The sequence below is a fragment of the Dipteris shenzhenensis genome, chromosome 2 (genome assembly GCF_047967505.1).
Source record: "Dipteris shenzhenensis isolate YYH24624 ecotype China chromosome 2, Dip_SZ_1.0, whole genome shotgun sequence".
Classification (NCBI taxonomy): Eukaryota; Viridiplantae; Streptophyta; class Polypodiopsida; order Gleicheniales; family Dipteridaceae; genus Dipteris; species Dipteris shenzhenensis.
Window position 1 is genome coordinate 28,767,231 of NC_141597.1, and position 26,625 is coordinate 28,793,855.

The window sequence follows — 26,625 nt, forward strand, 5'->3', positions numbered from 1 at the left end:
CTCACTAGTTGAGGATTGAGGCAGGGAGAGCTACAAGTATACCTAGAAAGCAGTGGACTTGTAGACTATGTACACTGGCAGCAGTGGACACAGAGGAGCACTTCCTATGTGTTCACTGTTTGCCTTGCTTACTATGAGATCCAAGGGCGCTATCATTGCTTCTTTTAGGAGAGGCAGTTTGATCCACTTCTAATGATCAGGAATCTGTTGTCCTCTTTTTGATGGAGATGCGGCGACACAAGGAGACTCTGTTAGATACTGAGACCTGATGATCAGTCCATACTCTGATACCCTAAGGAATTGGTCCGGGTAAAACTAGAACTTGGTGGGGAACTCCTGGTCTCCTCCCCAAGCCCGTGATGTGTAAAACTGAAGTAGGTCCAACCGTATGATACTGTTGATCTCATCGCTTGGGATTTGAAGGGATGGGGAGTCCAAACTGTATTGGAAGGGGGGGAGGCGATCCATCTGAATGCCCTAAGACCGAAACCATTTGGAGATGCGTGAATACCAGGCTTTGTTGTCCCTGCGCTCAGCTAGCTGTTGAGATAAGTCTAGTGCCAATCTAGGTAGTCTCCATCTAGGTAGGGCCCATACTCTACACACACATACACAGAGAGAGAGAGAGAGAGAGAGAGAGAGAGAGAGAGAGATGATATAATATGATATGATTTGATTGTATTAAAGTCCGCGTGGGACCCTTCATGATCTATGGGACTGGTGGTCACTATTAACTAATAGTAATCCCTTACATTTAGTGAGAGAAAAATCTTACAGACTTGTCATGTAGTGAGTACTTGTTGGGCTAGCTTGTGAGCTAATACCAGTACCTTGTTGGGATGTTCCAAAATCTCTTTGAAGTAGCTTCCTAGCTTTTTGGCTGGCAGTTCCAGCAGATTTTTTAGATCTTCACTTACCCCATAGCCTTCTCTGATATGCACATATGCTCTACATCTCATGAGCACATGCTGCTCGTTTTCTACCTCTCCTGTGGGGCAGATTTTGCAGATTCTTTCCTCTTTGGGGACCTTGGGTCTTGTCCATCTACCCCTCTCTACCTCGAGATCATGTGAACTAGTTCTGATTTTGCAGATTAGATGTCTTTTAAACGTTGATATGTCTTCCCGAGATATTTCTGCATGCCATAGCTGTCCATCGAGTTAACTCCTTGCTTATAAAACTGCATTTTTGTTCTTGGGTTTTGCCATAGTTTCTGTATCATTTTTTGTGTCACAATCTCTCTTATTTCACATGCATCTTCTGGTATATCAGCGGTTTTTATACCCCATGATTCCATACGCTTCAACCCCTCTCTATACCAACCTGTGGTTTTTGTAGCTTCCATCGCTTTGTGTGGTATCTTGTTGGTGTCCATCTTCTCAACTTTGTTGAGGTAAGTCATGAATTGACACAATGCTTCTCCTTCTGGAGGTATCATACCTGTTTCGGCCAGCAGGATGGGGTAGGGTGTTTGTGACTTAATCCCTAACTCCCCTATTAGGAATCGTTTATGTAAAGTTTCTATTCTTTCCTAGTGAATCCTAGATAGCCCAGGTGCCCAAGCGGGGCATCCGTAAAGGATTACTATCTGCACAAGCATGGTGTACATAAATTTTCTCATTTCCCAATTCCACAGGTGCGACTTCCTACATTTATTTTGGAAGCTATGTAGGGCTTTTAGACCTCCCAAAATCCTCCTTTCCACGCATGCATTCCATTTATAGTTGGTGGTGAAATCCAGCCCTAGATATTTATATGAATTGACTACGCCCAGAGAATTCCCCTCCAAATGTGACATCCACTTGTTTGTTACGTGTCCCAATGACCATTACCTTCAACTTGTCTATATTGACCTGCATTCCTAAGTGTTTGCAAAACTCTCTTAGTGCATCTAGATGTGCTTGCAGACTCTCCTTGTTCTTCGCAATGAATACCACATCGTCTGCATAGATAAGCATTAACAAAGCGTACCCCGCAATTTGAACACCTTCTTTGCTGTGTATTCTCATCCACTGTTCCAATTCATCGATAAAAAGTCCGAATAGTGTTGGTGATAGGGGGCAGCCTTGTTTAACCCCTATGTCACTCCTTATTACAGCTTTCCCCTTGGAGCATGATCCATCTACTAGCGGCTGTGCTAACTCAGCTAGAACCTTCTCATAGAGTTGGTATGTGGTTTCTAGGAGTTCTCGAGCGACTTTAAGATTTTCCAATCTTTCCCATAGCCTCTTTGCGGCACAGTGTCGAAGGCTTTCTTGAAAGCTACCGTTGATTGCTTGGGGCGGAACCCTGCGTGGGATGGCGCCCTCACTCCTTGTTCTTCCGACCATTTGCTGATTTTCTGCTCAAGGATCGTGCCATATAACTTTGGCCATTAGGCTGCTTACCATGATTGTCTGATAATTCTTTGCCATCTTGCTATCTCCCCCTTTATGGATCGGTACAATTCTGCTTATCTGCCAATCTAGTGGAAATCCTTCCTCTAGAGACATGTTTATAAGCCTCGTAAGCATTTTCTTTGTTTTCACCCCTCCCCATGTTAACATCTCTGCTACTAGCCCTTGTGTATCCGGAGCTTTCCCATTAGCTAGCTTTTTCAGACCATTTCCCATGTCTTCTTCCGCTATGATTTCATATGTTGCTTTGACAATATAGTTGTGGTTGATCTTTTCTTCCCCTTCTTTTTCATAGAGGCTTTGGACAAATCGTTCATGTCTTCCCATTGTGCTTTCCTCTCTTGAGGTTTGTTGCCATGTAGTTTCTGAAAAAACTTTCTGGGATTTTGTTTCAGCTCCTCAAAGCTCTCGAGCTGTTTGGTCTTGAGATATATCCTCTTTTTGTGTCTGACTATCTGACTGTATGTTCAAGCTTTGTCCTCCTTCTCTGTAGCATTTACTGTTTTCCAGGCTCTATTTGCGTCCTTGCAGTCCTGGTCGAACCAATGATTACATGCCATCCCCGCACGTCTCCCCTTGCTTTTAGAGAAACATTTTTGTGCTGTTGACAGCAGCATATCTGTTATGCATTTGCTCATTTCTTGACATGTTGAGGGCCTGCGTCGATCTCCTTTTCATAAATATGTGCTTTTTTGTAGTCCATTCTTAGCTTGGGATGTGCAATTATTTTTTGTATTTTTTTTTCACAGCATTGCTTGTTCCCATTATGCCTATAGACATTGCTCTGTGGTCTGACTCGAGAGATTCATCTTCAATCTTGATGTACTCAATCGTGTGTTTTACATGTGACTTTGTGATCACATAATCAACTACACTGGAACCTTGAGCTGTTTTGCATGTGTACCCTTTTTTGTTTTGAAAATTTGTTGTGCCATTGCATATTTGTAGCCCAAAGCACCCACTTTTTTTTTTTGTGAGAAGAAATCTTTTATTGCTGTAAAATAATTACATTCATAGTTACTTCGAAAATGGAACTATTACTCAACTTAAGATCTCAGTATAAGCTATATACACATCCTGATCAATCAAACGAGTCTGAACACAATCATAGAATGATTGTTGCAGAGATCGTTTGAAAAAAATAAAGGATGAAAAAAGGGGATCACCAAAGACTCTATGATTTCTGTCCATCCATAAAGTCCATAGTGCCCAGTAGCGTACCCATATAAAAAATAAATCAAAACCCTGTCTCGCTGGATGAAAACCAAACAACCAGAAAAGCCTGCCAAAAGTAACAGTAGGAAATCTCGCTCGAAGCCTCTGTCGGATGAGAGCGATGAAGGCACAAGTATGTGGACAGAACCAAAAGATGTGAAGTACAGATTCAGTAGGATGTAAGCATCTGTGACAAACAGCCGGAGCAATATGTCTGTGTGCAAGTAGCTGGCCAGATGGAAAAATGCCAAGCAGGACTCGCCAAAGGAAAAGCTGTTGTCGAAGAGGGGCTTTGTAATGCCAAAGGATACGCAGCCTTTTTCTCCACCACTTTAGTGGGCGATCCATATGCCAAACGGTATTTGCTCTGTCAGAAATCCAAGGCGGAAGTAATAGCACTTTATACAGTGATGGCACTGTGATATGTGAGAACTTCAAGGGACGGGCTGAAGAAGAGAAAGAGTGTAAAATCCAATCCTCAAGCCTATTCTGAAGTTCCAAGCGAGGTACCGGCAAAAACGGTTGAAGCATTGCTGAAATCCTATGCCATACAGGACGATAATGAGCTCCCAAACCATATTTGCTGGCAGCCATAGAAAAAGATAAAAGTGTGCCCTCATCCTGAAGTACATCCGCCACAGATGTAATGCCTTTAAAGGAGAGAAAGTAAGAACGTCTTGGTTCTTGAATGGCCAAAGAAGGGTGGAATACTTTAGACCAATAAATATTCTCAGCCCTCAAAGAGTTTTCCGACAAAGAGTCTCGGCCATGCCATTCCAAGTGGGATAAGATATGTTTCCAGTCAAGAAGCATGCGAGAAACAAAAGGGCAGCCTCTGATCTTGCCTTGGATAGAGCCAAATATGAAATCCCACTGAGTAGGCTGCCAATGCCCAAAGGCAGAAGTATGAATATGTAATAAGAGAAGGCAGAAGTATGAATATGTAATAAGAGAGAGCGGATCATGAAAGCCCACGGCTGATCTCCTTGCATAAACTGCAACATCATTTTTTCTCTGTGAGCAAGTAAATGCATGTGAATATTGAGAATGTTCAGACCCCCGTGCATCTTTGGAGAACAGAGACGATGCATAGAGAGTAATCTGAGACTTTTCTTGCCATTTTTTGCACACCAGAAAATTTCCATGATAGCTGACATAAAGGAATTCAGCTCTGCCTTAGTGAACATAATGAGAGGCAGATAAAATTGTATGTATGCTATCAAAATGGATTGTGCGATTCGCAAACGAACATGTAGTGGCCAAGTTGTAAGCTTCTAATATTCAAGTTTTGCCCTCAACTTTGTCAACACCCAATCAATTTGTTGGGAACGGGTGAGTTCCCAACCTAGAGGATAGGAGAAGCGGGGACAATTTCCCCAGGCCACAGAAGACTGTGCCATTCCTATTCATGCAATGGCAACAATTTTGATTTCTGAAAATTTACCTGAAGACCAGCAGCCAATCCATATGTAGAAAGAGCCTGCATAATCATGGACAGATCACTCCGAGTATTTTTTGGGGTAAAGAATGAATCATCAGCATATGCTTGAGCAATCATGCTGTGACTGCCAGCAATCTCCAAACCATGCAACTGGTCAGTGTCCAAAAGGTGGTCCAGATATTGAAGCATTGGATGAGTGGCTATGGCAAAAAGTAAAGCACTTAGGGGACATCCTTGCCTAATAGAACAGTCAAGAGTCTAGGATGTAGAAATATCCCTTGAAAGTATGTAGGCAGCTTTACTATCTTGAATCCCACTTAACAGTATCAAAGGCTTTAGCAATATCAACTTGCAATAATAAAACATCTTGCTGCGAGTATTTGGCATATTCAATTGCAACATAGGCATTAGCAATGTTATCTGTGATATGCCTACGCGGAACAAAGCCATATTGGGCAGGATGCAACCCATCATGTAAAAACCCCTTTAGCCGATCGACAATCATTTTTGTAGTGACTTTGTAAATGATTGGCATAAGGGTGATAGGTCTCCAGTCTGCCAAAGATTCGCAAATTTGTTTTTTTGGAAGGAGTTTAACAATACCTCTCTTCCATGTGTCTGGCATTTTCTGATTTTGCCATGCAGCATTCACCATATGCAACAATGTATGCTTCAAAAGAGGCCAATATTCTAGAAAAAACTCAACTGTAAGACCATCCCATCCTGGATATTTCCATCTGCCGCAAGATTTGATTGCATCTGACAGTTCCTTCTCAGTAAAAGGTTCCTCCAATTCTAAAGCTTGAGTAGTGGAAATAATAGGAGAAACATGCTGCAACAGTAAATTTCGTGCAACCAAAGCTTGCTGTGAGGGAGGAACTGCAGAACCAAATTGCTGAGAGAAATGATGCACACAAACAGAAGCAAGCTGTGACCGCGAGGTGGTCCATGATCCATCAAGCATAAGCACCCTGCAAATTTCTGTTTTTAATCTCCTCTGATGCAAGCTTTTGAAAATTTCTTTGGAAGAGCAGCCTTTATCTGTAAAGGCTCTTTGTCTGACTCTAGTCTCCCATTTAGCTAGTTTTTTGTGATCATTGAGTTGAAGACAATGTCTGGCCTGGCATAGTGTTGTTTGCTCATGCAGGGACAACGAAGGAAGATGGCTGAGTTCAGTGAGATCCTGACAAGTAAGTTTGGCCTGAGCAATAGTTTCCCTCAGAGTCTTCATGTAAGACTTGCCATAACCTCTTATCACAACTTGCATTTTGGAAACAAAAGAATCCCAGGCATCGTCAATATGAATATGGCTGCGAGAAGACAGAGAATGAGATGCTTCAGTAACCATGGCCTTGAAAGCAGCATGTTGCAAGTAGCTATTGTTCACGATCAGATGTCGCCTTTGTGGCAATCTATCATCTGGCATATCATGAAAGGATAACCGCAACCATAGAGGTGCATGATCGGAATGCACAAAGGCATAGTCAATCCACATTTTGCATGTAAAATCCCCATTTTGTTGCGGAGCTACACTATACCATCGATCCAGACGTGCTTGATAAGAAGAAAGAGCATTATGTTGGAATGTGTATCCAGGGGACAAAGGCTGCAATTCCTTCCAAAGGTCCACCAAATCCAGATGCATCAGTAATTTAGACCATGCATGCCTTTCAGGGGTTAACATATGAGTATGTCTAGAGGTATTGTCACCCTGTTGAGGAGCATTATTGAAATCCCCACATATAAAGGCATGATATCTCCATGGATATTGTTGCATGGCATCCCAAATTTCAGTTCTTTCTCTAGAGGATTGAGGTGCATAAACAGAGGCAAATTCAAACACCTCTCGTCGAATAATGCATTGAAGAACAAGCCATCTGCCTTTGTTGTCATTTAAAGCAATAACTGGTTGAAGCTCATGTTTGATTAAAATGACCACCCCTGAGAAAGAGTGCTCTCCAGCATAGAAAATGTCATAGCCACAGTAGTGTCTTGTCTTTCATGCATAGACATGTTGGTTATGTTCTTGTAATGCCACTATGTCAGGCTGAAATCTATTGATGTACAGCCACACTATTTTCCATTTCCTACTGTCACACATCCCCAGTCCAAAGCACCCACACAATGTGAGGAGTTGTCTTCCCATATGAGTGATTTCCCCGGCATCACTTGATGTCCTTTTCCAACCTCTTCTTTCTTCATTATCTTCTTCTATTTCATCCATCCATATTGGGTCTCTTCCCTCAGTTGTTATGATGCCCTGCATTGATCCTATTCGTGCATTGAAGTCTCCTGCTAGAATAATTGTACTCTCTTTAGAAAACCTGGCTATATCATCCCCTAAGTGCATGAGGGGGTCTTCTCGGGATATGTTGCTATTGTTTTTGTAGATAGGTGATAGTGGTGGTGCAAAATAACACGCTGCCATTTTGATATTTCCCTCCTTTGCCGTGATATCCAGCCACATGTATTGTTTGTATGGGTCTTCCTTTGCAACCTTGACTGTTTTTTACCACACTATTCTTATGTAGCATGCTATCCCACCAAATCCTCGTCCTCCTATGTGTGTTTTTGCATTCCAGATTGATGTTTTTATGAATCCGTTAATTCTTGGGGATGTGTTCCCTTCATGCTCCCATGTCTCCAAAATTACAAGTATGTCTGTCTCAGCTATATCCTCTTCGAATGTAATGACTTTGTCGATAGTCCATCCTCCTAAGTTCCATACTTTGATCCTGAGGGTCTCGAGTCCTGATGCTTGTTTCCCTCCCTTTGATTTTTCCTGTAATGACAGCCTTACCGTCTTTCATGTATGCATGTTTACCTTCCTTTTTTGCTTTTCTGATTTTTTCCAACGCCTTGAGCTTTTGGGCATATTGGATCTGTGTAAGGTCCTCATTAATCCAGATGGAGTGTCCCTTCAAGTGATGTTTGTGGTTAAGTACTTTGAGGCGAGATTGAGTGTCTTGAAACTTCACGATTATTTGCCTTGGTTTTTCCCCTTTCCGTCCCACCCAGAAGGCTTCTTGCCATTTGGTGTATGATATGTGCATTGTTTTTTGGAAAACTTGTGCAGTATATAGGGATGGACAAACCTTGATTTGTGATTTCAAATCTAAACCCAAAGACTCTCAGTCTTAAACTGATGTTGCTCAAGCCGTTTTTTTCTAAGATAAAATTAGTAGCTAGTTATGCATCTAAATAAATTGGGGCTGAGCTGATATACTCCCCCAAAGACTCTCAGTCTCTAACTGATGTTGATGTTTTTGGTGTGTGTTTTTTTGTCCCATATGCTGCAGAAGACCAAATTAATCTAAAAAGTAACCATTACATAGAGCTCCACGTGTGAATGTATAGATAGATAGACATCCATGGAAGACCAAATTCATATAGAATCTCTATAGGAGTGCATGAAGTATCATTACATGACATTTCTAAATTTGCTATTTTGCAAAGACAAATCAAAGAAAGAATGATTTTTTTTTAAACAACAGCTTAAGACTGACAGTCTGTAGGATTTAGGCTGAAGTCCCCTCTGCGATCTATATTATCGTCCCTTCCGATTTGTTAGCCCGTCTCAGCATCTTTATTATTGCTTCTATGCCCGTGGAACAAAGTAAGAACGCTTAGCCTCTTTGTTCCTATCCTCTCAGCTCATCTTCACTCAGTTCCCTCTCTTTAGCCCCCATGGTGCTTTAGGATGGTCCTTCCTAGAGTTAAGGTCTAGACTAGGAGGATCCCCCCACATGCAATAGCAAGAAAGGATCGACAAGAAAGAGCTATACCTTGGCAGCCCTAAACTCCAAGGACGTACGCCAAGTGATTCATCAAACTCCAATAGGCCTCAAGGGCTTATACTTGCAACATTCAGGAGAAACAGATTCATGTACTATAGCTCCAGGTAAAGGAGCTCAAGCGTTAGCTGATAATGGAGCAGAAAATCAACAAGATTGAGAAAGAAGGAAAGGAGACAGTATTGAAAGAGAAGATTCTCGAAACTATGGTGGGTAGAATTGGGGAGCTGGAGAAGGAGAGAGGCAATGGACCACTACTGTAATGCAATACACCATCTACTTCATAGTTAGTTTCTACTGTTAAAGATACCAATACTACAAAGATGACAGTAGAAGTGGACACAAAAGTTCACAAAAATGACATCCAACAAAGATCACAAAGAATAATGCAAGAGAACCTCATGCTTAAAATCAAGGGATTACCTAATGGATTGGGGATTTTTTGAAGCGGAGTTTGAAATGAGAGACGATGACAAGAATACTCAACCTCGATTGGGATCATGAAAACATATGCATTATTGAATATGTTATTTTTGATTCATGTTCTCCTTCTAAATCTCTTTGGGATTCATGCATGTTATCTCTATCTTAGAGTTTGAAGTTTCTCTATTTCGTTTTGTAACTTCTTGCATGTATAATTTTGACGAATCGACATTAAATATTTGAACAGCTCATAAACTCTCCTTATACATCTTGTTGAGGGGGGCCAAGCCTTTGATGCTCCTAGACCTACTGCACCACCAAAATGTGTAGGTTGTCCATATAGTTGCTCAAGTGCTGTAAAATTTATTCCAACAGATGCAAACGATGCAGCAGCTAGTGAAGAGTCAAGAATCCCAACATTTTTACAATGATGCCATACTCTTCTCTTGAGGTACACTCAGGGGAGAAAAAGGAGCATGCACCTGATTATGTGCGCTCTTGGCTTAGTAGGACGGAGGTGCATTTGGCCAAAATTAATTCCCTTGATCCTATACGGGCTACCCTTTTGGAGATGTATCTTGAAGGGAAGGCCTTTTCATGATTGTGAGACCTAAAAGAAAAGCCTTCTTTGCCCACAACATGGAATGAATTCTGTGAGGCGTCCATAAAAGATTTCCTCATAGAGCCGGATGAATTTGATAATTTTCGAAAGCTCTAAACCCCGAATAAGAGAAAGCCTATGAATTCCTTTATTTACGAGTTCAAGGAGATTACTCCTAAATTCCCACAGTTTAGCTAGCAGGATCTCCACCTTTTCTTCATCAGTAACCTTGCAAAGGACTACAAAACGAGAGTAGGAAAACAAAGTGGAGACACTTGATCAGGTGATTCACTTTGTGAATGCCTATGATAGTACTTTGGTGCACAAAGACACAGGACCTCCGACGGCCAGTCATGGTCGAAAGCCTAAGAATAAGAACAACCGTAAGAACCGCCAAGCCAGCAACACCGGCTATTACCTTGACTGTGTCAAGTGAGACAAAATTGATTGCGAGAAGAAACAAGAGGCATGCTGTTTTAGAGAAGGTCAACCATCAAACACACCTTCCTACCTGTATGTTGTCTGCATTTTCCATCTGTAAATGGATGTGAAGCATTGTACCAATCTACAGCTTTATTTGTATCATGTCTCAGTTAGTAGTCAATCTTGTTTTCAATTCTTTAAACGCAGAATAGTGGATCAAGTGAGTTGTTTGTTGTTGCATCTGCCAGGGGTCATACATCAACTGTGTGGGGATTATCTTTCGATTCCTGTGGTGATCGGATGGTTTCATGCAGGTTTGTCTTGCATTCTGAAGTTTAAGATGCAAACAGGAATGTCACAACTCTGAAAATTTGACATTAGGTCTAGTAAGATAGGTGGTGTTTGGACTTCATATGCTTTGCTTACATGTATAAATATAACTTAATGTTATACAAAATGTTGGTTAACTCTTATTTGTGCTGCGGTTTTGCAGTGATGATTTGACTTTAATGGTGTGGGATACAAGTAAGAGCCCCTCGGCAAACACAGATGAAAAGCATGAACCTTGGTATTTCATTTTTCTGTTTTCCGAGAATGTATTTTTAATAATGGGTGGCATTGGGCAACGTAAAAGTGCCTGGAAGGGCATGAACTGTTTTAACATAATCTAGGATTTGTTGGATTTCATGGAAGGTGTTATGAAGAGGTGGGAGCTCTCTCTCTCTCTCTCTCTCTCTCTCTCTCTCTCTCTCGTGAAGGCAGGCAATCGTCGAGCTTCTCGTGCTACCTCGCCGCTCCCTCAGTCCCCTCAATGCCTCAGCCCTCCTCTTTGTTCCCTCAGCCCCCCTCGCCATTCTCAGCCTCCACTCCGCTCCCTCAGCACCCCTCGCCACTCCCAATCCCCTCGCCGCTCCTTCAGTCCCCCTCGCCGCCGCAGCCCCCCTCGCCGCTCCCTCATCCCCCCTAGCCGCCTCAGCCCTCCTCTCCACTGCCTCGGCTCCTCTCGCCACTCCCTCAACCCCCCTCGCCACTCTTAGCCCTGCAGCCGCCCCTCGTCGTTCTCAGCTTGCAGCTCCGCCTCATCCTGCCTCAGCTTCTCCCTCTCTCCGCCCCTGCCCACCTCGCGTAACCTGCAGCTACCCTCCCTGTCCGCCTCAGCCCCCACTGCCTCTTGCTGCCTCTGCTTCATCTTCATTAGCCCGGTTGCTGCTGGAAAGATGTTTTGGCGGGCTCTTATGAGGGGTTGCAGCTCCCCCTAGAATATTGTTTCATATACCTGCCAAAAAGAGTTTAAAAATCAGCATGGTCAAAGCATGGGGAAAGGAGAAAGGGAGAATGACAAGGACAAGAGGAGAAACAAGAAAGAGGTTAAGAACCCAAAGCAACCGAATCTAGAGGACGTGAATACACGTGTCAACCGGAGCGGACTAGGAGTGGACAGCAAAGCAATAATGAGGAACTCTACATCATCCACTTCGGCTGCATTAGCATCATCATCATCATCGTCCACCTCGGGGCCCTCAACTTCGACTTAGACATCCACATCGATTGCTACTGTAGTTGGTACACCAGGTTCACCTCCTACTTCGAAGTCTCCGGAGATCCACACTGGTCCACAACACTCTTTCTCTTCCCTCTCACCCCTCACTCTTAGCCCGCCCTCCTTCTAGTACTCAACTAGAGTCACTTCATCACTATCCCAGACATTTGCTCTCTCTGCTCAGCTCACTCAATCGCCACCTACCATCCAGCCCCACCCCTTCACCTTTGTACCAGCTCCCTTTCGGTTTGAGATCCCAAGAGGACCGGGCTTCCCACTTGCTGATCCACCGGATGCTTGGGAGTCTCTTCTCATAGAGGTACACAACATTCGTGCACCTAAGGTGGAGCTGACCCGATTCACACATGAGCAGGCCTGTTTTACTCACAAGCAAGCGCTTATTATACAACAATAGGCAGTCTCATTCATGAGCTCAAGCAGGACATTGTAGAGCTCAAGAAGGAGATGTCTTCTTTGAGCATTGCCTCGGGGGGCGCATCAATAGGAGTAGTGGAGGGCTAGATAGCCACCATGCAGCCGGCCATTGCAGAAACATCCAAATGGGTAGATGTGGTGAAGCATGAACCTACGAAAGCAACCATTTTGGAGCAGCAATAGAGGGCCAATAAGGCTCTCAATGTTAGAGTCCGCGGGATCCCACGGACAGAGGTCACACTGCTAGACGACACAATTACCTTTGTTGCGACCACTTTAGGCAGTCCTGATCATGTTATTGTGGGAGCATGGTGAGTGGGGAGAGATTCCAATAGAGAGCAGCCTCTCATTATACCGTTTAGAGACACTGAGGCACACGTGGCAGCATTGCGTCGCAGATCGACTTTACGAGATCACCCCTCGATATTCATGGATGAGGACTTGACACCTCTACAGATAGAGGAGAGACGTGTCCTCTTGCAGCAGCGGGATGTGGTCCGCAAGGAGGGGAAGTGGTCATTGACATACTAGGCAGCCTTGGATTGCCATTAGCTACTCAGTGAAATATACAAACAATGAAGGGGTTTTACGACATCCCACTCCTGCCAGCATGGGAAGATAGCCCACATCACAAACGAAATCTAAGATTTGGCCAAAAAAAAAAGAAGGTTGGCAACGGAATTCCATCGATTGGAGACGACGGAAGTTGGTGAGAAAATGTCAATTTCTGTCACTATAGTGACATTGATTTTTTCCTTTCTTTTTATAAAAACAGCAAGGTACAATGATTCTCTTCACACTCATTTGGAGCTTTTAGTGGGAGATCTTCTCTTCATACAAGATGCTACAAAGCCCCAAGTGGGAAGGCATGAAAGTGGCCATGGAAAATGCTTTTAAAAGCCTACCACAAGTGGATCCTTCATTGAATAACAATAGAGAGTTTATTACCCCAACGAGGAGTACATTTTCTTATGCATGGATACTCTTTTGGATATGCAGGAAGCCTTGAAGAAGGAGATGATGGCACGAGGAAATCAATGGATGAACAAACATCATGCGAACTAGAGATTCGAGCCCTCTAAAATGGAGCTACTCATGGGAGGGTTTTGACGCTTGGGAGTCCTCAAATCTGAAACTGCAGCCTTGAAAGTGAGCTTGGAAGAGCTAAAAAACAACCATGGGAAGATTTTGGACGACTCTAAAAAGATAGAAGCAAAAAGTGAGGCTAACAAAGAAGCTCATGCCAAGGATGCTCAATGGGTACAGGTAGTGAAAGGACACAAGCCCTAGAAAGTCATGCAGGAGCCTCTAGACGAAGAGAGTTGGTGCCAAATTTAAGCCCTTAATCTGAAAAATTGTAGGGGTTAGAGATGGTGCAGTAAGCCCGTTAGAGACGGGCAAAGAAATGCATTCAGAAGAGTTTGAAAATGCATGGAGGGTGGGAAAGAATGACACATTGGAAAAGCCATTGACACTTCAATACAAATCAATCAAGACAAGTGGTTCTCATGAAGAGGGCAAGCTTGAAGTGTAACAATCAGAAATTACACCTTAAACGCAAATTGAGCAGCAAAAAGAGGGCATCAAGAGGGTCATGGAGGCAAGGTAAAAGGGCAAATAGTTCGTGTATAGGGATGACAGAGTCATCATTCAAGGACGGTGACCCACTCCCCATCCCAAAGTGCTTTGTCCTTTGTTTGTGGACAGTCAAGGGACCTTATGGTCCTCATCAAGAAACTTTGCTCAGACTTACCGAGGGAAGGATCTTGTAGTATACACCGAGACACATCGCAGCCCAAAGAGGGGTCTGCCAATAGTACATGGGTACTTTGGGAGACTACAGGTCATGAGATGCTATCATACGGTTCAAGGAAATGTTTTTTGGAGCCCTTAAATTTAACCAGGGTTTTTCAATTTCAGGTGGGAAAATTACAGCACGAACCAGGTTTTGTGAGCACTAGAATAGATGTAGTTCACCCAACTTCATTTTGGTAGAGTTTGCTACGAGACCCCTCCACATAGATGCCTCATTCTTGAGTATACATTTTTGGAACAGGTCAAGTGTTTTGGCTGGACAAATGCAGGCCGATTAGGCCCAACCTTGACCCTATATAATTTTATCTTGGTTAGGCCCTAGTTTATGGACATAATAGTTGTCATGGGGGCCTCCAAGTCTGTGCCAAGGCATGCTCCAATGGAAGTGAGGATGGCTCTGCATTCCTTAGTAAACTTGGGAAGTATGACACAATGGGGAATCTAGGTATGTGGTGTGGTGAGTCCATATTATCCATAGTAACCCCATGGTACTAGCAAAGGATCAAGGAAGGGGGAATAGGGAGGCCACCTGAGAGGGAAGGTTTAAAAAAAGGAAAGCAAGGAGGGGAAGGGAAAGGAAACCCATGAGATGGAAAGGCAACAAGGGGGGAAAAAACTGAGGGGGCAAAAGAGAAGGAAGGGGAAGGACAATGATCAAGAGAGGGTAGAGAAAGAAATCAAAGAAGGAAAGTTGTAACGAAGGCCAAAGAATTGGCCGAGGAGGCGGCGGCAATGGGACACTGGCAGCCCCATCTAGCCTAAGATTGGTGAAAATGGAAGACTAGCTGGCATATCTAATCTCAACAACACTCGGAGTTGTCATTAAGAAAAGTCCCCCTATTTCTATTACCACATTGGCTGCTAATTTTGACTCCTCTGATTCTTGATTGATGCCTTCTTTCTCTACGGGTGAAGAGTCCTCTTCACCAACAGGTTTGCCATTCCTCTTTTTGTTGTTGAGCTTTTGTCGCCAGGCTTGCCCTGCCTTGTGCCCTTGTTCTTGTCCTTTGCAACAAAGGATTTGTTGTTGGATGCGTCGTACTCTCTCTCCCAAGCTTCTTCATGCAGAAGCAAAAGCACTAGCTCCTCAAAAGTAACCGGTGCCGACCATTATCCTTCAACCAGCATGCCAAGCAAAAGCCTAGCAATCGGTGCCAAATTCATCTGCTGACCAACTATCACAGTTTATCCCTCACCACCTTCATTTGGCGATGTGATCATCCTCAGTTGTAGAGTTCCGTTTCCTTGACCCAGGTTGAGGATTCTGGATGCGTTGTTGATCTCGTACATATCCTTCAGCGTGGTCGATGCTGAAAACGCCATGTTCGCGAGTTGAATGTGAGGGAGGACTTTTGCATTCATGCCGATAATTATGGCCAGGGCCTCTGTATCTTGCAACACCCAATTTCTTGGCTGTATCTAGGTCCATTGGTGTCACCCCTACCCTAGCTGCATTTTCTATATCCTGTGGCCTTAACTCCCTCGTGTCGTCATCTCCTAGATAATCTGAACCACTAGCTGGCTCTGGATCTTCATCTTCTAGAGAGGGTAGTTTCTTTTGTCAAGCTCACCTAATTCTCCAAAGCTTGGAATGGGCAGTCTAGCAGCCATGATGAGTAGGAGTACACTTGTCTGAATCTGGATCACCCTCCTTCTCATAAGGGCACCTGCCCTTCAAACGGAGAAGTCGATTTCTATAAGCTTGAACCAAGATCTCCTTTTAAAGGTTCTCACATTCAAGCTTCCTACGCCTGTGAGTCTTCCATAGGGTTGTGATACCAAAAAAAAAAGAGAGGTGGAGGTTGCTTGCTACAACCAATGCTCCCTCCCGCAGGGGAAGAATAATATAAATGTATGCCCAGAAACCACACAGTGCTAATTCAAATCTCATGTCTTTCCTTAATGTGTACAACTGCATAGAGAGAGATGTGACAGTTATTGAACTATGCTAAGAAGAGTAGGATCAATGAATATTTAGTGTTCCAAAGATGGACCAAAATCTTGTACAAAAGGTATGCTAAGGAGAGTAGGATTTTAGCATAGAGTAGGATCAGTAAATATTTAATGTTCCAAAGATGGAACTCCCCCCCCCCCCCCCCTCTTTTAAAAAAGAAAAGATGGACCAAAATCTTGTACAAAAGGTATGCATAGTGTGCCACCGTCTAACAGCAAGGTGCTGCCTAGATGTAAACCCCTATCACTACAAAGCTGCTCTCCTATCTCCTCGTGGCATCTTCAAAACACTATGAGCCTGGGTGCTCTCCTATAGCTTCAGTGGGCTGTGTAGTGATGCCCTGCAAACACACCTCCTGAGTCCTTACTGCTTGGGCCGACAACCAATGGTAAGGCAGTGTCTGCTCCGTGATCCTTGACTTTCTTGACCTCCTTGCTGCTCAATCGTGAGGCACAAGTCTCCCTTGATTCCTATCCTTCTTGCTGCTATGATGTTAGCCTGATTTGAGGACCTGCTGTAGGTGTTCTGGGTGTTCCTGCTGTTGTGTAGGCAGCCCAATCTAAGGCACCAGAGACCCTGAACAACGAATAAATATAATCCCACCTTGGGGACTTTATATAGGGCTTGGAAGCCCCTAGAAATAGCTGGCCTAGTCTGTAGACTGGCAGAACGGTTTGCAGATTGGCCAGTCCGCAGACGTGACTGGGTGCCAAAACAAGCGCCTGGCAGACGTGCGCACTGTTCCAGACCTGTTTTTCCATGCTGTTCTGCCCCTACTTGCTCCTGCAGCATTCCAACGGCTGCTATCCGCTGCGCAGGCATCTGCTACCCACAGACCTGCTCCAGATTCCTCTGTACAAGCCTGCTGCACTCTCCAGTACCTGCTCCTGCTGTCCTGCTCTGACACTTATTGTGCATTTTATACGGCCTTCAACGGTCTCTTTTTCCTTGCTGTACATGCTGCCCATGTGGTCTTGCTTCCCAAGTATGCCCCTGTGGCAGCTCTCAGACCCTGATGGTACACCCCCCCATTTCCTCCTCATTTGGGGGCTCATAGGCGGGAGGTGACCCAGGTAATTCCTACAGCCCCAAGTCTGCGCTGCAGATGAGAGAAGGGGCAAGTTGGGCGCCTGAAGGGTGCCGATGGATGGGGAATCAACAAAAGGGGGGGAGTGTGTGGGCTGGGGTGGAGAGCAGATGGAAGGAAGAATGGGTGGAAGGAGGGGGAGCAAGCAAAGGAAGGGAGGAGGGTTGGTGAAGCTAGCAAGTGAGAGGTTTCAGGTTCCCCTTTGAAATACTTTATTGCTTGATGCTTACTGTTTTGAGAGTGTCCTTACATCAATACAAGCTCTACCTCTAGAATCTAGCTCCCGTCACCTGGTTTTCCTGAACCAGTTTGTGTTGCAGTTTTCTCTTGTGGTGGCTTGTTGATGTTCAAGAATCTCAGTTCCTGTGCACGAGGATAATTTGTGAACTATCTTTGGTGCCATGCATTCCGCTTGGCACACACAGAGCACCTTTAGGAGACGAATACTATAACTTTCAGCAGACCAGTGTATGAGACCTTTCGAGGGCCAAGCCTTGAGTCAATAATATGCTTTTTCGTTGACATATTGTGTAGGTCTTGTTCTGTTCATTTGTGGGACAAGATGGGGGAATATTTTCAAGTTGTACAAAAAAGTCTGAATTTTCTTGGTCGTTATTGTTGTTTCTTGACAATTATTAGTACTGCTTGTTTAACATAAGATTGTCTTATATTGTACTTGTTCAGAGTATGATGCTCTAAATCACCTTTTAAGATTATCAAATCTTAACTCTATTCTGGATTCGGCCATGATAGGAGGCACCTCTGCTCTATCTCTGGTTTCCATGACAGGACCATATTTTCAGTTCACTGGTCCAAGTAAGTTTGTCTTCCTTTCACCTATTAGCTTACACTTTTCAAACCATTGCATATCTTCAAAGTTAAAATTTATGTGCTTTCATGGAGGCTTCACTTCAGGTCTACAGATATAATTGCTAGTGCAGCTGGTGATGATTGCATTCGATTTTTTTCCGAGGCTTTAAATGATGAGCAGACACCTGTAAGTCAAATGTTACGACTTGTTTAATGAAACTTCCTGTTCACGCTATGGATTAACTGCTTGCATTGATCTTCTTCTAACTTGCAAGGATCCTTGACTTTGTTATTACAGAAGTTATGTTTGTAATACTGAACTGGAGATTTTAGTGGTCTTGTCTTAATATAATAATTGAGAAACAAGACAAAGGGTTGATTTAAAGTGTTGTTTTTTCTTGGCATGGTTGCAGGGTGAGAGTCCATCATTCAGGATGTTACTGAAGAAGGAAAAAGCCCACAGCTCTGACGTTAATGCTGTACGATGGCATCCACATGTAAGAATGTTATGCTTATGCTTGTTTATGGGGAAAGAGTCCCTCCCCCATTGCCAAAGAGGAATCCATTCTTGCCCCATGCATTGTTGCCCTCCTCCTTGTTCCAATATATTTGACAAAATGGTGAATTGGAAATCAGGAAGAAGAAGAAAGGTATCTAAGTAGGATAGGAAAGAGAATGTGCAGAATTAATGTTAAATTTGAATGATGTGAAGCTTGAGTGGCATTGACAAAGGCGTCTATGGGTGATGGGTTAAGGTAATGGAAGTCGATGAACTGCTTCTGTAATAAGTGTTGCAGAGACATTTTAGAGGGGGGGGGGGAGAGAGAGAGAGAGAGAGAGAGAGAGAGAGAGGATATTAACGTTTGCAAAAGACTAAAAAGGCCTACATTATGCTCATAACAGTGCACTCCATGCAGGGGAACTAGAGGTGTTTAGGATGCCTCTATATATGTAGGGTAAGCTTAACAAGCTGAAAAAATCCTGAAATACATGAAAGAAGCGAAAGTTCTGGGCTGAACAGTTGAGGAAAACCAGGTGCCCCTCAGAGAACATGTTGACGAAGCGACGTGAGTTCTTGATGCTACAGCAAAAGCTCTCATATATGTCAGGGTCATGTTGAGAGAATTTTATACTTCATTTGCGTTCACTTTTAATTTTCTGGGTCTGTATAATCTTGGGCATTAATATAATACTTGCCTTTGATGTCTTTCGGCCTTCTTTCCCCCCTCCTCTGATTGTGCCACTTTCTGTTTCTGGGAAAGAGTATTGATGCTTGGTGCGATGGAAGAAACAACAGTTTCTTGTCCGCTGTCAACAAAAGCTCTTAAATGTCTTCTAAAGAATTTTGGATGACGCTGTGGAAACGTCACCATGTCCTATCACAGACCCTAGTGTTTGGAAAATTTCCATGGACACACTCAACAATGTTCCTAACCAGAATCTGTTTGACCTAGAGGATATCCCTTGCCCAACCACGCCCACGGTGTTTACCATAGCAGGCATGAAAGAGACCAGTAAAAAGCTACAGAATGGCAAAGCCAAGGATCAAGAGGGCCTCTAAGCGGAACTCCTAACCCACAGGTGGGGAATTTTTGCTCTGATCTTAGCCAACCTGTTTAATGAAGCTTTCTGCAAAGGCCTTTAGCCTCATGGACCAGAAACCATCATATTCATTCACAAAGCATGGATCTCATGTATGCAAGGAACTACCGGACTACTGGTTGGCCACATGATGACCAAGGTATACGGGTCCACTCTGAGATATGCATCATTGAGCATGCTTTTGTATGCAAGGAACTACCGGACTACTGGTTGGCCACATGATGACCAAGGTATACGGGTTCGGGCATGTGAGCAACTAGGCAGGACAGGACCATTCCACATTGGACCACACCTTGACATTGAGAGCCCTCATAGAAAGCCCTATTTCAGAAACAGAGTATATTATCCTTTGTGGATTTTTGGAAGGCATGCGATTTTGTACCATGAGTCCGGCTCATTACAGGTGGCAGAGTGTGACCACACACAACACCATTGGAGTGAAGCAGGGGAGGTGCCGATGATAGATCTTAGACATGTTCCAGAGACACTGAGATTTCAATAGAATCCCAGTCAGGCCCACACAGAGATCAGACAACTCATTACTGAAACGGGATATGACATGACATGATAGAAGGTACTCCCACCATACGGAGTTTTCTTTCTGTCCATGTTCTGCTTAGCCTTAGTGCATCCGTATACTCTTGCAGGTGTAATAGACACCTCTAGCTCCCCCTCACAGGGGTGTATTCTCATGATGATCTTCAGTTTTGTGGTCTCATAGGATTTTTGGGCCTTTCGCAGACATCAATAAATCTCTCATCAACAATCGGCAGATGCACAGCACCTACAGTCGTAGCCTCAGCATCAGTGTCAACATCAGCATTGGCATCAGCATCATCGCCGGCATCAACATCAGCGTCGGCCTTGACATGCCCGTCTAGTGCGAGTCCCACCTATTCTACTTTCTTGTTGTCTCGTCCCCTCACCGAAGTCCCCTTGCCATCTACCACTGGGCGTACCCCAGCCATCTCTCCGATGTCTCCTATCCGTGTCAATCCTCTGTCATTTTCCCCTTTCATGACCCACTGCCGCGGCTAGGAAGTGGTGCTGAAAGTTTGCTGTCCTCAAGAGTGCGGAGCAGCCAACGAGGTACTGATCTTGCTTCTCGCACTGCTGTACTTTCACGTGCTACGACATCATCAATCTCTTGAGAAATAGGCTCAGCCATAGTCTGAGCTGAGGCATCACCCACTAGAGTATCTTGCTGCAAATTCTGATTTTCCACTGGCATATCAGGTGCAGCATCTAAGGAAATGGGAAGCGTCCCGTCAGAGGCTTCAGAAGGACCTTGATTTCTGTCAAAACTCGCAAAGGGAAGATCTGCATTTTCAGCAAAGATAAACATCCCAACTAGTGATAACCTTCTTGGTCGCGGGATTATAAAGTCTATACCCCTTGCTTCACGGCTGTAGCCAATAAAGATGCACTTTTCTGCCTTGTCAGCATATCCAACACCCATTATATTTCTGCAAAAGCTGCAAACTGCCATAATTCACATATTATCCAACACCATACTATGTTTTGAAGGGGTCTCAGTGTAGGCATATTATGTTTCTATAAAAGCTGCAAACTGACATAATTCACATGGCCAAATCTGGCATGCCATAATTCTGCATCTTTCATTGCAGATTTTCTTGTTGCCACACAAGCATTTTGCATACTGCTGTCATGTATATCCAACTGATATAGTTTGCCACGCAACTCTTGAGGCAGATGTGCATACGCTACACAACCAAATGTATGGAAATAGCCCACATCGGGCTTACGACCAAACCATAGGTGTCATGACCTTAAGAGCCTTCGTGGGACACTTGTTTAAAATATCATTTGAGCACATGATGGCTTCCATCCAAAATTTGTGTGGCAACCCTTATGATTTTAGCATGCATCTCCCCATCTCCAAAAGTGTGTAGCCCGGACTGCACCATTCTTGGCACATATTTTGTTTGGAGGAGTCTCCATTCTGCAGTAACATAAGGCTTTTATAATGTACATGCCCAAACCTTGCATGCCATAACTCTGCATCTTGCATGGCGAAGGTAGAAGCCACAAAAGCTGAATATGCTCTTTTCTCATAGGCGTCAAGCTGAAATAACCCGTGACATAATGTACCGGTGAAAACCAAGGCATAATCTCTCTCCCTGTCATGGATTGTACCTCTATCATTCTCAAAGATGACTTGGCAACCTCTTCGAGAGAAATAAGAGACAGAAAGTAAAATTCTTTTTAATCCCAGGGACATACAAAACATCCTGGATGCAAAGATCTGAACCATCCACGGTTGTGAGTGAAATTTTCCCAATCCGTGTAACTTGATAAGAAGAATCATTGGCACGAGGTTACCCAGCCCAGAAGAAGCTCCTAAAGTGCTAAAAAAGAAGCGCACAACCTTGGACTTGCTACAAGGGGTAGCTAGTCCAAGTCAGCTCGAAATCAGCAAAAATACCTCCAAAAGTTGGTCACCCAGGTCTAGAATAGCGCTAGAACAGCAACAAATCCCGCAAAAAACCGGTCAGTTGGCCGTTTTCGTAAAAAATGGGTCCAAAATGAGGTCACCCAGCCCAGAAGAAGCTCATAAAGTGCTCAAAAAGAGGTGCCCAGCCTTGAACTTGTAGTAGGAGATGGTAGCTTGTCCAAACTAGCTCGAAATTAGCACAAAAACCTCCAAAATTTGGTCACCCAGGTTCATAACAGGGCTAGAACTTCTCCAAGCAAGAGGACCCTGTAGGAGGTGGTTGCCAGCAAAAACGAAATGTTTTGATGAAGTTCTTCGTGACAAAAGTGAAGTTTTTTGCGAGCGACAGAATCGAAGCTAGAGGGCGTGGGAGGTATGGGGAGAGGTGTGGGAGCAAAGGGGAACCTGCTATGATACCAAATGTTGGAAATGGAAGCGAGAGAACGCGAGAGAATGGACCTGAAGCAAGCTGGAATGAAATTGGAGCAACAACAATGAACTACAAAGCTAGGGTAGTCATAGAGATGAAACCCTAGAATGAACCCTAACTAGGGTTAAAAGCTGTGTGGTGACTAAATCACCTACAAACTCAACCTCTAACTGAGGTTAGGAGTAAAAGAAAACTTAATAAAGGAAAAAAGTGCCTCTAGCCCCTTATTACATAACATTGGCCACTGTCTTAGGAAATATAAATATTTCTAACATGAGGCCTCTAGAAGATGCTAATATCTCTTTCTCCAAGTTTCAAGTTTCAGCAGTTTCAGATTTTAGTGCAAGTGTTTGTGTCTAAGGATACCTAGTTACTTAAGTTTTGCAGAAACGTTTCTTTGTTTCTATAGGCTGAAATGCGTGTTTGGTGAGTGTTAGGGAGAAGCATTTAGGCTTTCTCTTGGAGGATACATCTTCAAAACAGGCTGAAGTAAACATTGTGCAACTGATGCTTTTTAACAATAGACAACAACTAATGTCTGTTCAATCCGTTGGTTCAGGATAATCACATAACTCGTGATTGAGCTAAAGCATCCATGGTTTAACTAATGTCTATTCAACCACACTGGTTCAAAACAATCACATAACTGGTGATTGAGCTAAAGTTGCATGATGTTCTAACCACCAGGCTGGTTTAGTAAAATAATAATATATTGCTTTTTTGTTGCAAAATATATTGCTATTAATTTTTGCTTAACCACGCCACCGGCCTGGTCAACAACTAATGTCCCTCATTTGGGTACACACTAAGGTATGCTCTATACTACATGATGACTTAACACCGTAATATGACTGTTCTAACATCACATGTTTGTTGCCTACTTCAAGTGTTGTGGATGCCTCACCAGGGACAAACTATTACTTGAAGGCCATCTTAAGTAGTTGGCCCTCATATAAAGGGTTGAGCATCTTGCTCTGATTTCTGCCTCAGACCAACTTTGCACTGTTGTGGTGCACATCTCATGGAGCCTCCTCTTCATGGCTGCTCACCACCTAATTGTCACTCTAGATCTACTAACGTCATGGATGGCTTGAAGTTTCTTATACACGAAGATATTTGTGAGGGTTGCATCCCTTGGTATTTCATTGCATGCCTTTCTCTGAAGATGGCTCAGTGACAGCTAACATTTAGATACTGTTGGTGCATAGTGACGTAGTAGGGCAATGAACACTCCGAGACATGGTGGAGCTTTCTAGGTTCTCTCTTCAGTTGTGATAATTTTTAGACTCATATTGGTGTTTCCCATGAAGAAACGTCATTAATTTTTTCTGAGAATTAGACCGGATGCAAATCATATTGACAGAGGAGAGTCTAAATCTCAGGCCTTTACTCAAAGTCATGACATTCATCAACAGTATTTAGTTCCCTGCATTGCTCCACAAAATGGAGTGCCAAAGAAGCCAAGACTGGGATGCTGTGCATTACTTTTTTGAAATTATATGTGACACTGTTTGGATTGTTTCTGGTAAATTGACTGAGCATTTTCTCATTTCTCAACCCTGCATTTGGGAAATATTTGGAAAACACCTACCTGCCGAGATGGAAGACAGGTCAGGAGAAATTTGTTACACAGATTAAAACTTATTTCCACTCGTCAATCTAGCCCACAACCAAGACTACTGGTGTTAGGAAAGAAATTGATGTCGAAGGGGTTGCCCCGAAATCATGGCATGAGACCAGATGGTGCTCTATCATTTGTAGTGTGAATGTAAGCCTTGCTTTGTCAGGGATCAAGCCCTTACTTCCGTTGAGGCACAAGCCTTCCTTCCAAGGAATCGTCATCCTTTGTAGTCTTCATCTTGTACAGCTCATCTTATTTCACTTCTTGGACTTCAGATATCATGTTTCATAGCTTTATGCACTTTCTTTGAGATTCTTGAGTGATTTCCTTGTCTGAGAGATTTATAAGGTTCTGTTGTAATGTTTGAATGGAGAAATAGAGAAAGATAGTCAGAGAAAGATAGTCTCTTTGACTCGTTAAAGAAACTGAGTGAGAATGTGAGAGAAAGTCTTCTTCTTGTGAAAAGAGAGAGCTCCATGGCCTCCCACATCCTGCTTGCAACAACATCACAAATGACAGTCTTTTTGTCACTGGTTGGACAAAAGTAAAGGCTTTGTAGACACCAATCCTGTTGTACTTGGGGACATATCTCCCCATGAAGGCTTGACAATTTCCAGACTTGAGATGTGAAATGACTGCTGGCCTAGTGACAGGGTGCCAGGATGCAAGTTAAACAAGGGAGCCAAAAGAAATTGCACTAAGAACAGAACCTACAATTGGATGTTGCGTTCTTAGAATATTGTTTATCACCAATCTCTCTTCTTTATTCCATGTGCATTGTGATTTATTTTCATTTGTGACACATTGCTGATTGCTGGAGATGAATATTGGTATAATCAAAATAAGTATACATCTTCAATCAATTTGTCTCACAAAATCCCGCGTTTTTGTCACTGTGGAGATTTTTTGTTCAAAGTGTTCTATTCCTGTGGTAATTGTCTGTCCATTTAGGTTTTTAGCAATGTAAAATGAAACATGCTGTATGGGTGGTCAATGGAAGTAATCAGAAGAGAAGCCTCAGAGTTCTGACACATAAAAGAAGCCTTGTGCTAGTGTTTAAGATTAAGAAGCAAGACTGTAGCAGCTACCGCTCAAGTAGTGTGATCTCAAGAGAATCGTTATATCTTCCATGTGGAACACAATTAAGCAACTGTGGATGAATACCAAGTCTGAATGGTTATGGAGAGAATGAGCACTTCGTGATTGGATAGTGAAGTCAATATACAAAGCATGTCCTCAGTTACAATTTGATGTTGAGTTTTTCTTGGTCTGTGGATTTATGAACATAGGATTCAAGGGAAAGTCATTAATTGGATTTGAATTGTTGTGTCCTTGGTGATACTTAATTTTGCAGGAACCACAGTTACTTGCTTCAGCCGGTGATGATGGTACAATAAAAGTATGGGAATTATTTAGTCAAGGATCACCTATTCATCCTATTAAAGACTTGACGAAGACTGGACCCGGATGAAGACTTGAACCGGATTATTGTAGTAACCAAATCCTTATGTAATATTGTTTCTTGGTTTGTATTCTAGCGGCTGAAATCCAACTGCACTAAGTTTACAACAGTGTGACAGCTTTATATTCTTTGATGCTGCACTGAGGGGCATTCTTTTTGGAGCCTTGGGGTTCTTTATCGCTAAGTATAAAAGGCTCGGCACGTAGCTTGGATGTCAGTGGGAGGAGTGGATATAGATGAAATTCTGTTTCAAAACCAATTGCAAACGGTGGCACTGATAGGCGCAACTCATGCACGTTCTCCCTTTCTTGCTGTAAGGCTCCTCTGTGCAGAGGAAGAGTCATATCGCATGTCTAGTTGAGCAAATTGCATGTCTGGTTGAGCAAAGTTTTTCTCAATCTTGCTTCTAAAATAGCACCTTCCATCACTTGTGTCTTCAAAGTGATTAATGTGGCTCTGATAGAAATGTTTGCAAGATCTGTATGCTCCAAGCACCAACTTGTAGAGGTCATACAACAGATTAACAAAGAAGACCTACATGCAACACAAGAACCCCAATAGTTTAGTGTGATCCATGTTTTTTCCATATTGGGCAATCAAGCTGAGCAGACCAAAAGGCGCCTACATAGAGTCAACCTATAGGGTTTGCTGGTCAGTGAGAAGGCCAATCACCTAGGCCAAGTAGTCTTGGCTTGTAATCGCTTTTGGGTCATGATCACTTTTGGAGTCATAGTACATTCTTGACATTCGGGAAGTAATGAAAAAGAGTGTATAGCACTTCAAAGTTTATAGAATGAGAACTCACAAAAAATCCACATGTAATTTTGAGCTGTGCTAGCCTCTCAATTGACACTTACAAAGAGTCAAATCACAAGTTCTTTATGTTTTTCTTAAAGGGATCCTATTGATGTGCGTTTGGACTACAACAAAGGAATGAAATATTAGAGATCAAATACCCTATTATGATAGGAAGGTATAATATAACGATGATCAATTATTAGATTTGTTAAACCCTAAAAGTAACATGTGAAAATCCTCATTTGTACACTTGTTGATTTGAGATTATCTTTTTCATTTAAAGTGTTTCCATGCACATATATGAGATGACTAAGTTGAATCAT

General features: G+C 43.2%; 1 protein-coding gene across 2 annotated transcripts in view; it reads left to right on the forward strand.

The window, feature by feature from the left end:
* EMB1345 (Transducin/WD40 repeat-like superfamily protein) overlaps nucleotides 1-26,274 on the forward strand; it is a 43,455-nt gene extending 17,181 nt beyond the window's left edge. The window contains exons 5-10 of one of the 2 annotated variants that reach the window (XM_087394873.1): nucleotides 10,542-10,607; nucleotides 10,787-10,861; nucleotides 17,878-17,940; nucleotides 18,028-18,121; nucleotides 18,348-18,431; nucleotides 25,397-26,274. In XM_087394873.1, the coding sequence (XP_087250999.1) occupies nucleotides 10,542-10,607; nucleotides 10,787-10,861; nucleotides 17,878-17,940; nucleotides 18,028-18,121; nucleotides 18,348-18,431; nucleotides 25,397-25,513 (499 nt within the window). In that variant the 3' untranslated portion in view covers nucleotides 25,514-26,274. The remainder of the gene's footprint in view (nucleotides 1-10,541; nucleotides 10,608-10,786; nucleotides 10,862-17,877; nucleotides 17,941-18,027; nucleotides 18,122-18,347; nucleotides 18,432-25,396) is intronic. The other variant, XM_087394880.1, reaches the window with a different exon arrangement.
* The last annotated feature ends 351 nt before the right edge of the window (nucleotides 26,275-26,625 follow it).